The 13,162-nt window shown below is 37.0% G+C and overlaps 1 protein-coding gene across 1 annotated transcript; it reads right to left on the bottom strand.

Moving 5' to 3' along the window:
* Positions 1-5,714: 5,714 nt before the first annotated feature.
* LOC125837432 (uncharacterized) lies at positions 5,715-7,990 on the bottom strand. Its single transcript, XM_049516556.1, has 3 exons — positions 7,712-7,990; positions 6,956-7,352; positions 5,715-5,773 (listed from the first exon to the last, which is right to left on the bottom strand). Exons 1-3 carry the CDS (start codon positions 7,988-7,990, stop codon positions 5,715-5,717), a joined length of 735 nt encoding a protein of 244 aa, XP_049372513.1.
* Positions 7,991-13,162: the final 5,172 nt, after the last annotated feature.

Below are 13,162 nucleotides of genomic sequence, written 5' to 3'. Positions count from 1 at the left end.
CACAACCGCTGCTAATTCAAGGTTATTGGTCGGATAATTCTTCTCATGGACCTTAAGTTGCCTCGAAGCATACTCAATCACATTACAATTTTGCATAAGCACACATCCCAACCCAACTCTAGAGCCATCACAATACACCACAAAACCATTCATACCCTCCTGTAAGGTCAGCACCAGAGCGGAAGTAAGACTATCTTTCAACTCTTGGAAACTTTTCTCACAAGCTTGTGACCACACAAAGTAAGCCTTCTTTTGAGTTAAAGTCGTCAAAGAAGAAGCAATGGAGGAAAACCCCTCAACAAACATTCTATAGTAACCGGCCAAACCCAAAAAGCTTCTTATGTCAGAGGGAGTCAGAGGTCTAGGACAACTCTTGACCGCATTCATCTTCTTAGGATCTACTTCAATACCCTTACTTGACACAATATGACCAAGGAATGCTACAGACCTTAACAAAAACTCACACTTGCTAAACTTTGCAAAATGTTGATGGCCCTTAAGAACTTGCAATACGACCCTCAAATGGTCAACATGCTCATCCTCACTCCTTGAATAGATCAAATTATCATCGATAAACACTATCACAAACATGTCAAGATATTGTTGGAACACTCTTTTCATTAAGACCATGAACGCCACCAGAGCGTTAGTCAAACCAAATGACATTACTAGGAAATCATAGTGACCATACCTCATTCGGAAAGTCGTCTTGGGAATATCAACCCCTCTCCCTCAATTGGTGATAACCTGAACGTACATCAATCTTGAAGAAATAACTAGCCCCTTGAAGTTGGTCAAACAAGTCATCAATTCTAGGAAGGGGATACTTATTCTTGATGGTCACTTTATTCAATTGACGATAATCAATGCACACTCTAAGAGACCTCTTTCTAACAAACAACACCAGAGCACCCCATAAAGAGATACTCGGTTGAATAAAGCCCTTGTCTAGCAATTCCTTTAGTTTCTTTTTCAACTTCTTTAGCTCCGCCGGAGCCATTTTATAAGGAGCAATGGAGATAGGTTGCGTATTCGGAAGAAGTTCAATACCAAAGTCTATTTCCCACTGGGGAGGAACACCGGGAAAATCATCAGGGAAAACTTTTGGAAACTCATTAACTACCAGAAACGACTCTAGAGAAGGGGTTTCGGAATCCACATCCCTCACCCTAACAAGATCGTAAATACACCCTTTGGAGATCATCTTCCTATATTTAAGAGAAGAGACAAATTGACCTCTAGGCATAGAATTTCCTCCTTTCCAGTCTAAAATAGGCTCATTCAGAAATTGGAATTTAACCACTCGGGTTATACAATCAATAAAGGAATAGCAGCATGTTACCAATCTATACCAAGAATAACATCAAAGTCTAGCATGTCAAGTTCTATCAAGTCAACAAGAGTAACTTTATGGGACATCTTCTATAAGCCCCCTTAGCTACCACAAAATCACCAACTGTGGTAGAAACCATAAAAGGTTCTAATAACTCTTCCAGAGGAGCATCAAACCTCACTGCCACATAAGGCGTCACAAAAGATAAAGTAGCACCGGGATCCAACAAGGCATATTCATCAATAAGAAACATTTTTAACATACCGGTCACCACATTCGGGGAGCTCTCTTAGTCACCTCGGGATTGAAGAGCATAAAATGGTTTTTCTTGGGAGCATCAGAATTTGTACCGCTAGGAGGAACTTGCTTGCCTTATCTTCCTTGAACCTCAAGCATTGGACAATCCCTCATCGTTTGACCACTTTTCCCACAACTATAGCAACCATCCGTGCCAACTAGGCACTTACCATCATGTTTCTTACCACACTTAGCACAAGTAGGCCTAGTCATAGAAGATCCACCACCATTGCCTTCTTGAGGTTTAGGGTTAGACACCCCATCTTTGTTGAACCTTGGAGCATTAGAGGAACCTTGGTTGGAGAACCTTCGCTTGAACCTTGGTCGACCTTATCCGTCGGACTTAGCATTGGAGAAATTCCTATCACCGGTTCTAGCTTTTTTTACCTCCCTATTCTTGTCTAGGAGTTTCTCATCCTCCATTTATTGGGCATACACCATAAGACGTGAGATATCCATATTATCATGGAGCATTACCGAATGGCATTCTTTTCTTACCAATCGAGACACGCCCGTCAAATACCTACTCATCATGTCCCTAGAATCCGCCACCAAAGCCGAAGAATAATTGGAAAATTGAGTAAACTGTAGAGAATACTCTTGAACACTCATACCTTATTGACGAAGGTTGATAAACTCTTCTATCTTAGTTCCCTCAACTCTCGGGGAAAGAATCTATTAAGGAATGTCAATTTGAATACTTCATATTCGATGGGACCCGCTCCTACTGGCCTACAACTATTTCATTACTTATACCATACTTGAGTAACACTCTTCAATTGGTAAGCGGCTATCTCCGCCTTCTCTACCAAAGTCACCCCCATAATGTCAAGTACTTTTTAAACCTCTTCCACAAACTCTTGAGGATCTGCTCCTACTTTAGAGCGATGAAATTTAGAATGGTTCATTCTAGCAAAGTCCCTAACCCTTGATGCAACCGAATTCATATTAGCATTAGCCGGAGCAGCAACTTCCCTATTGGCTTGGGCCATCATGGCTTGGGCTTAAGTTGTTACGGCTTGAGCTTGAGTCATCATGGCTTGGGCAAATATTTAGAGAGCCAGCCTAACTTCCACATTAGACATAGTCGTGAGATTAACCAGAGCTTGGGGAACTTGAGGATCTTGGGTAGGAACTCCCTCATTCACATTATCCTTTTTCATCCTTCTTGTGTTAGTTAGCCCTTCGTGTATTCATATCCTGAAGACGCAAGAGAAGGGTTAAGAGAGGGACTTTATAGAGTTACAACTCTAAGGAACAACTAAAGAGTAATGAAAGAAGTGAAATTTCCTAAACATCTAATAGCCTCTCATTCATAAATGTGGCGTGCTTCACCCTAATAAATAAGACTCTACTAGACGTGGCGTATGAGACATTTCCTAGAATCATTCCAAATCTTGTACTCTGATTACCAAGTTTGTCATGACCCAGGGGTACCCCCTAGATGTAACAAGGCACATAGAACCCCTAAAGGTACCATGTAAGCCCCTTAGCATATCATAACATAAGAATAGAACAATAAAGAATAAAGTACATTTCAATTCTTAAGAAATTTTCATAAAAGCAAACCGGAAGTCTAGACTTGTCTCAATTAGCCATCTATTACAATCGAAGTATCAAATAGGGTCACAGCCCTTACAACATAGATCACAAATGAAATGCTAGAAAAGAAACTAGAAAGAAACATCTTCCGTCCTTGAACCATGAGGACTCACCAAAAGCAAGGACAATATTCGATCCAAACTTTGACCAAGAAGGAGATCACCTCAAGAACCAAACCCTACACCTATTAAAAATGTAGAAAATATGGGTTAGTACAAAGATGCACTAATTATGATAGCCATGCACGAAAATAGTGAAGGCATGCTAAAAAGGATACTTTAGTTGAAAAGCATGTATTTTACCAAGTTAAAGAATCATCAAGAACATTTGTGTAGGAGCACAAGTCATAAGAATATTCAACATAAAGATCATTATAACATAGTTGAAACATGCCATAAATACCCTCAAAGCATACTTGTGCAATGCATGAATAAGATCACATAATCCCACCCATGCTAAGTAAAGATTCTTGAGTAACCATAGTTCATAATTCATGTTCTTGTTCATATTTCATCATGGTGGGAATAAGCCTTATCCGACATAGACCATGTGAGCTAAACATGGAATTTGGTTTTATGCCCCACACCGAAAAGAGGTGTCCTACTTGCCTAAGGTAGAACTAAAGTTTGTTAGCTTTTAGTTGGATCTACTAGCTAAAGACCTATGTGGAAATATAGTTATTGGATACGGAGATTGCTACTAGAAACTCGGACGTGACTGAGGTTGAAGGTTTCCATCTCATGAGATACATGTTTTGGGAACCCGGACTTAACTGCCGTAGAAGGAACCCATTTGGAAAGCCGGACTAACTGGTGTAAAAGCTTCCATCTCATATTCAAATCCACTCGGTGCTAAGCATAATTCCCATTAATTTCATGTTAAGTCTTGGCTTAGGTTCATGTTTATGGAAGAATGCCTTAACACTCAATCCAACACAATTAATAATATCGCTCATAGATTCAAGAGGTGAGAATAGCCTTTCAACCTTAGAATCATCATATTGTGAGAAAACCTTTCACATCATGTCATATTCATACATATGTGTGCATATGAGGATACCATCCAACAACACAACAACTAGATCATAATCATAATCACTTTACTCTCAAAGTAATCTAAAAGCATGTACATAAGTCTCATAATCATGCATAATTCTCATACATTGCCCTTCAAGGACCATAGATCATAATTCACCAACACATCTAGAATTACTACATTAAACATGGATGATAACATAACTCAACTAACTTGATTACTATAAGCATGATTTCATGGCATTCATCTATAATCAACAATTCACCTCACAAGACCATAATTGAGTAATTTGGGGGATTCATGGGTTCTTGGGGAAATTCAACATAAAAACAATAGGAATTCATCAATTAATCCATAATACATCATAAATCAATCATTAGAAACGTTTTTTTACAGGAACCCATGATATTGAAGACAAACCCGAACTTTTGCGATTTCTAGTTTTGAAACTGGGGTTTTGAAGGGACTCTATGGAGGAATTCTATCCATAGATGAAAAGCTACCATACCTTGGTGAAGAATTCCCACGAAATTGAGTAGAAAAGATTGATCCTTCAACCCTAGCTTTCACCTTCTTCTTCTTCTTCCTTGGAGTTTTAGAGAGAGGATTTTGGAAAGGGTTTTGGTTTTTTGTTTTAGGGATTTAGAAATCATGAAGAAGATGATTTAGTTTAGTGAATTAAAAAAACCTTATATAGGTGTCCTAATTATGTATAAAACGACGTCACTTAATCCCACTTAAAATAGGAAATCCCCATAATGCCCCCAAGTAAAACTGCCTTTTGGCAGTTACAGGCCTCACCTACGACCACACGACCACGGTCCGTGGATGGACCCATGTGGCATTATGGTGAACCATGGGTTGAGGTTCTGGAGCTTTTTTTGGAAGGCCTTGACCCACGACCCCCCACCCACGAGGCGTGGTCTGACCCACGAGTCATGGGTGCCCTCTGTGGGTCACTGTCAGGCATTCTCTATGAGGCTTTTCCTCAAGGACCCATGGTTGGTCCTTGGAGTTTAAAACTTGTCATTCTAACATGTATACATGAATTTTAAGGTACGGGGAGGTACGTTCACGTCTCTAAACCTTAACGTCAAACTCTAGTTTAGGCTACTAATTTCTGGGGTGTTACAAGTTGTCTGGAGGCATAAGCTATAACATTGTCATTCTGCATCAATACACAACCCACTCCAACTCTGGACGCATCACAATACACAATAAAGCCTTGTGTACCTCCGGTAATGTCAACACTGGGAATTAGTCAACCGCGTTTTCAATTCCTAAAAGCTTTTCTCACGAGCTTTAGACCATTGAAACTTTGTTGTCTTCTAAGTCAACTTGGTCAATGAGGATGAAATAGATGAGAACCTCTCGACAAACATCCTATAATAACCAGCCAATCCCAAGAAACTCATAATATCAATGGAGATGTGGGTCTAGGCCAGTTCTACACTGCCTCAATCTTCTGAGTGTCAACTCGAATCCCATTACCAGAAACAATGTGGACTGAGAATGCCACAGACTCAAGCCTAAATTTGCACTTGACAAAATTTAGTATACAACTCCTTGTCCTTTAGAGTTTGGAGAACTACTTTGAGATGACTAGCATGATCTTTCTCATTCCTCAAATAAATTAGAATTTCATCAATGAATATGATAACAATATATCAAGATGTTGCAGGAGCAGTAGTCAAACCAAAAGATATGACTAGAAACTCATAATGGTCATAGTGGGTCCTAAAAGTTGTCTTTAGAATATCACTCTCTCGTACTCTCAACTGATGATAGCCAGATCTGAGGTCTATCCTAGAAAAACACATGGCACCCTGAAGTTGATCGAAAAGATCATTAATTCTTGGAAGGGAATACTTATTCTTTATGGTAACCTTGTTCAATTGGCGATAATCAATAAATATCCTAAGTGAACCATCTTTCTTCCTCATAAATAAGACAGGAGCGCCCCAAGGTGTGACACTTGGTCGAATGAAACCTTTATCAAGAAGGTCTTTCAACTGCTCTTTTAACTCTTTCAACTCATATGGAGCCATTCTATATGGAGGAATAGAGATAGGATGGGTATCAGGAAGAATATCTATACCGAAGTATACTTCTCTCTTAAGAGGGACTCTGGGATGATCATCTGGAAAGACCCCAGGGAACTCACTCACAACTAGAACTGACTAAATAGGTGGTGTCTCAACACTAGAGTCATTAACTCGGACTAAGTGATAGATGCACCCCTTGGAAACTAACTTTCTGGCCTTAATGTACGAAATAAAATGACCCTTAGCACTATTAAACTACTCTCCACTCTATAACTAGCTCATTAGGAAACTAGAACTTTACAACTCGAGTTCTACAATCAACTGAAGCATAACAGGCATGAAGCCAGTCCATACCAAGAATAACATCAAAGTCCACCATATCTAGCTCAACTAAGTCATGTATGGTGTCCTTGTGATTGACATAAATGGTACAATTACGATAAACTCTCTCAACTAGAATAGACTCACCAACAGGTGTAGAAACACGGATTATCAAACCTCATAGCAATATACGGAGTCACAAAAGATGGACTCGCACAAGGATCAAGTAAAGCATAAACATCAAAACTAAAGACTTTGATCATACCAGTGACAACATCTGGGGAATTCTCTTGCTCTTGGCAACCAGTGATAGTATACAAACGGTTTGCTCCTCCGCTTGTCCCTGAAGTATCTCCTCTTGGTGTAGCTCTATCTTGTGGATCCACTGAAGAAGATTGGGCTCTATTACCCCTATTGCCATTACCTTGCCTGTTCTTAGGGCACTCTCTCATGAAGTGACCTGCTTGGCCAAACTTGAAGCAACCAATGAAGCCATCACGACACGCTCCTGGGTGGTTTCTACAACACTTAGCACATGTAGGAGTCCAATTACCTCCTCGTTCCATACTACCTTGAGACTGTGCAGGTCTAGCTCTGAAATTCTGAGAATTTTGATCCTTGAACTCACCTCTGCTTTTTGGTGCAGGTGCACTAGCAGATGATGGAGCCGGTCTATTTGGCTTGTGTTGAAAGGATGACAGGTTCGCATTGCTCTTCTCCTACCCAGACTCATTTCCTGTTGTCTTAGCCTTCTTGTTCCGAAACTCTTCTCTATCCCTCAGCTTATCTTCCTTAATCTACTGAACATGGATCATTAGCCTTGCTATGTCCTTGTCCTCTATCAACATTACAGCCTTAACCTTTTTGCTTGACAGACGAGTCAACCCAGACACAAACAAGCTCATCCTGCTACAACTATCTCTGGATCATAGCAGGACAGTTGAGTGAACTTGAGGCTATACTTATGCACACTCATGGATTCCTGCTTAAGAGTGAGGAATTCTTCTACCTTTGCCTCTCTCAGTTCACGGGAAAAGAAACGCCCTATGAAGGCCTCTTCGAACACATCTCAGCTCACAATTGGTGCACTACTCTTCTTCCATTGGTCGTACCATACTCTAGCAACACCCTTGAGTTGGTATGCAGCTAGTTCCACACACTCAACATCTGCAATATGCATCACCTCAAACACTTTCTGCAACTGCTCCACAAAATTTGCCAGATCCTCAGTGACACTTGAACCGGTGAAATCTGGAGGATTCATCCTGAAGAACTCACGGATCTTGGATGTATCAACCACATTTTGTCTATTCCCTCTTTGTTTCCAAGCTTGGTTGGTCACAACTTGAATCAACATTCAGATAGCATCCCGAAACTCAGCATTAGTGACTTCTCCTTGGGGTAGAACTTTTGGTGCATTGGGGACCCCTTAATCCTGATGGTCAATATTTCTCCTAGAAGGGCAACCTCGAACAACTCTTCATCGAGGCCTGATCTGATAGACAAACGCAAGCAAGAATTAGAAGGAAACTTTTTATAGAGTTGAACTCTATCGCACGAAAAGAAGTGAGATAGTTCTTAAATGTCGTAGCCTCTGAATTATAGATGTAGCACGTTTCACACCGATAACTAGGACTCTACAGACACGGCTTCATAGACACCCTAGAACTCTTGAACTATGTGCTCTGATACCAAATTTGTCACGCCCTAAGCCTATACCTTGAACGTGGCCGGCACTCGGGAACCATTGTTGGCCCTAAGAGAACCCTTGGCCTGACTCAATATTCAGCGGAAGACTTACCCAAAAATAGAGGAACTCAAATATAAATCTTTAACTCAATATCTCAAATAGATAAACTTAGAATATTTAGAGTAAAACATTCACTGGCCAAAAGAGGCAACTTAAGTCTAGAACATTAACAACTGAAACAGACTTCCCAATTACTATTGCCTATGAAACCACTAATACTATGAGGGATGTCGGGATAAGACTCCCAATCATCAAAATAAAACTGATATAATATAAATAAATGAGGGATCCTCCAGAAGCAAGGAGGCTCACCAAACAACTCTGGGACTGCTAGTGGTATCAACGAAGAGCCTATTGATGATCCTGATTACCTGTATCTGCATCATGAAACGATGCAGGCCAAATGGAATCAGTACATTGAATGTACGAGCATGTAAGGGGAAATATAAAACATGACATAAGCTTGAACTTGAACTAAATAAACATACTCACCTCAACTCAACCTCAACTCATGGACACTCAACTCAATACAATATAAAAATAATAATAATAAAGATGCGGTTTATATAAAACATTTAAAACAATAGATAGTAGTTAAATGTATTTAAAAATACAATAATAACTCATATTTGAATGCAAAGATACAAAATACTCAATTTGGGATATTCTCTAACCCACAACCATCACTATGAACTATGTGATGATACAATGTCTCGTCCACGCTGTCAGAACTGTCCTATACCTTTTCGGAGTATAAGACATCCTCAACTAAGTGGATCCACTAAGATATGCTTAAAAAGCAATAAGGAATCATCTAAAAAGATTTTAAAACATCTCCTCATTCTCAAAATTTGAGATTATTACCCAAAAGGTTTCTCTTAAAAGAGATAGTACTCAGAACTCCTCATGAACTCTTTTAGAAATCGATGTTTCCTCTCATTTTAAATGTAAAAACATTACTCTTGGGAATATTTAGTTCCCATATATTCAGTTTGGAAAATGAAACTCAACTCTCCTCATCCTCATACTCAAGTACTCAAGTCTTAAAACAAGTTTTAAAAGATTGTAAAAGACTTCTCAAAATGATTCGAAAGAACTCTCGAAAATTTACTCTTAAATCTACCTTGAACTTGAATTATGAATTATGAACTCAAGGGTTATGATTCAATGTTATGAAGGATCTCTCGATGTTTAGATGTAGTTTAGAGTAGTTGGAATCAGAAAGGAGTGAAGGTACACTTTAAAAAAACTCAGACGGAACAAACGATTGAAAACAGGACAGGGCAGGCGACTCTGGCGCACTGAGTGGCGAGGGGCACCAGCCCCTGAACTTCAGAGACGCAGTTCTGGCGCACTACTGGCGCGGTGCGCTAGCCCCTGCCCAGAAAACCCTACGAATTTCTGTTTCTCGTTTTCTCACCCTAATTTGCCTAGAATCGATTATTTTCCACAATTTTGCTTACACTCAATTACCCAATACAAGTACACGAGAATCTACTCAAAAACAACCCTCAAACTCATAACATTTATCTCAAGAACTCATCAAACCTATCATAAACGATTTAAGAATGAAACTTCAAGAAACTCTTCAAAAATTCATCAAGAACTCAATATTCCCAATCTTATGGATGAAATTCACAAAATAAACTCATGATTGGTGTGTGGGTGAACGGACCCAACACTATGAAAACTTACATAACTCAATTTGGCGAAGCAAATCCTCGATTCACAAGAAATCTTAATCGATCTTCCTTTTCTCCTCTTTTTTCTTCTTGAACTTCACTGTAAAACCCTAAGGGTAATTTAGGATTGTGAAAATTGACCCAACTCAGTTTAGATTCCTAAAATATTAATAAAAATGTTTAAAGATGATGGGGTAAGGAAAAGACCAAAATACCCCTCACTAATTCGGGTAAATTTCCTTAACAGTACAGGCTGACTTCAAACAGGCATGTCTCCCTCATTCGAACTTGAAATTTAGCAAACTTGGTGGCATTGGAAAGAGGATTCAAAGACCTTTCATTTGATATATGATGGGCCACCTAATTTATCTTGTATTGAAAGTTATGATCGTTTGAAATTGACCCAAAACTCACAACTTAAGCATAACTTGCCAAATGCTCAACTTGGCTCTTTTCCTATTTAGTTCTTTCTAAAAATAGCTCTTTCTAAGACCGAGGTGTTACAAAGATCAAGACCATCAGTTTCAAGAACATGCTCGAAGCCCTTGAATTCAAGTAAAAGTCAAGATGAAGATGAAGTTCAAGTTCATCAAAGATTCAAGAACAAACATTAACGCCCTTGAATCCAAGATCAAGTTCAAAACAAATTCAAGAACAAGCTCATGAGCCTTTGAATTTATATCTTAAAAGACGAAATCAAAGGAATTATAAAGATTGTAGCACTCGCACTTCGAAATCAATAAATATGATTGTTGCATAATTTTTTCGATCTTAATTATTATTTTCTAGACTCGAATTCTATTGTCTAAAGTAACTTCAAAAATTATATAGTTGTAACTTATATTAAGTTGATACTAGACATGTATTTTGAATTTTGATATACTAATTTTTTTTTCCTTTTACTTAGTTACAAATGAATCACAGAAATCACTTATTATGACAACAAAAATAAGGAAAATGTTAAAAGAGATGAGCATGCGAGGGTAAAGGTTTAAGGGTGTGTAAATTGTGTTCGGTATGAAGTAAAATGTGTTTCATGATAACAAGTGAATTTATAAATTATTTTGCAGTGTTTGATAAATAAGTAAAAGACACATTATTTCAAAAGCAATTATATGTAATTGAGCAAAATTGTGTAAGGGTGGGGTGGGGTGGAGAGTTTGGGTTTTGAAGTGACGGTGGTAGAATGTTTAAAAGCACTTATAATAATTGTTTATCCTAATTTTATTATGAAAGTTATTTTCCTTTTAACTTATTTTCTACAAAGACAATTTACAAAATATTTGATCAGTCAAACATGAGAAAATTGAAAAATTCATAATTAACGCACCCTAAATTTAGTGTGGAGTTAAAAGGGAAGAGTAGAATTAACAACCCTAAGTATAGACATTTTCAAATTATGTAACTTATACATGGAATAATTGACCTAGCCGACCCTATTTCTTCTAGCACTACCACCTTAGATAATTACTTTAATTTGAAAATGTCTAATAACTAGGGCTGCTAAATCATCAAGTCCTAGTCTTGGTTAAAAGTACATTCGACATAGATAAAAGAATGACATTTGATAAGAGTGACAAAATTAGCCTATAAAATAGTGATATGTTTGAATCGTTTAAAATTGAATGAGTTAATGATCCATTAATATTAAGAAGCCTTGTCTAATCATGTAGTTTTTTTTATATTATATTTATCTAATATAGTGAGAGTTTAAAAAATTACTAAATCTAGTGAGAGTTTCTGAAATTCGCCATATATCTATCAGTAATACATCAATTCGCTCTGATATAACAACTTTCTTTTTATATGTTGATGTATTACTCATATAGATTGAATTGGGAATTTCTAATACAAAGGAAATTTCAAAAATTATTGTATCACTAATACATAGCGAATTTCAAAAATTGGTGTATCACTAGTACATAGCGAATTGAGAATATATTGTTACATTTGGTAATTATTCAAACTATCACTGTATTTCCTAATTTAGCTTCAAATTAGCGATATTTTTGAAAAGTTTCCTTTATTTTATTAAATTCATCCATTTTTAACTGCTTGATTCAACTCATTTAACAATTAACCTGATATGCAACTCATATTGACCTGTGAGAAATTGTGTAAATATTTTTAAAAAGAGATTTATTTTTTTTAATTTAATATCTTATATGTAGTAATTGCTAACAAAGTTAAGCTAGTTTCAGTTGTTGATTTACTTGTTGTGTGGGTATTTTTGCATCGACTTAAGTACTTTTACGGATTGTATAGTAGAGTATATAAGAATAATGTTATAAAGAATATATTAGTAATGCTTACATTAATAATACATAGATTATTCTTATAAATTTGGGTTGGAGTATTAAAAATAGAATGTATTGGATAAAAATCTTTATTTACAAACTCTTCACAATTATAGTGGGAAATATGTAAAAGAGAATTTATATCGGCAATGGGGTGTTTGACCATCCATGCAGATGCATGCATTAAAACCCCTTGCATTACTAATACATAGAAATTTATGGTATTAGTAATATACACCTTAATACACAATAGAATATATATAATTAATACTTGCATTGATTATAAATAACATGAAAAAGTGTATTAAATAAAATATTATTTAATACACATAGTGAATATATGTATTATTTTTACTGATACACTCAACCAAATGACCCCATTGTGGACTTGCCACATGCAAGTAATTGGTGAAACAGTATATAGGAGAGGTGAAGGCAGTTGGGGATATGCATCTACACTGTTGGTTTTTTTAGTAAGAAATTAAGAAAATAACAGAGAAAGACTTTGAGAGAAAAAATATCACGGTATTGTCAAAGGAAATTATTTTATTAATAATTCAGAGACATACATTTATAGACATAATTCTAACTAAAAATAGAAAAATATGCTACTAACTTATCAGTAAAATTTAAATAACAAATAAAAGAAAAAACTCCTAAATTCAAGTCACATAGGACTCTAATAGAAAAATTTAAAAACTCTAAAAGTAGCTAACTGTTTTATTTCTCCAATATCCTGAGACACATTCTCAACACTCCTCCTTGGATCATGAATTGTAGATTGTAATCTCATCTGAAAT

Source organism: Solanum verrucosum, unplaced genomic scaffold, assembly GCF_900185275.1.
Source record: "Solanum verrucosum unplaced genomic scaffold, falcon-dt-bn FXZP01000147.1, whole genome shotgun sequence".
NCBI classification, from domain to species: Eukaryota; Viridiplantae; Streptophyta; class Magnoliopsida; order Solanales; family Solanaceae; genus Solanum; species Solanum verrucosum.
This window is presented reverse-complemented; position numbering and strand designations above follow the sequence as displayed.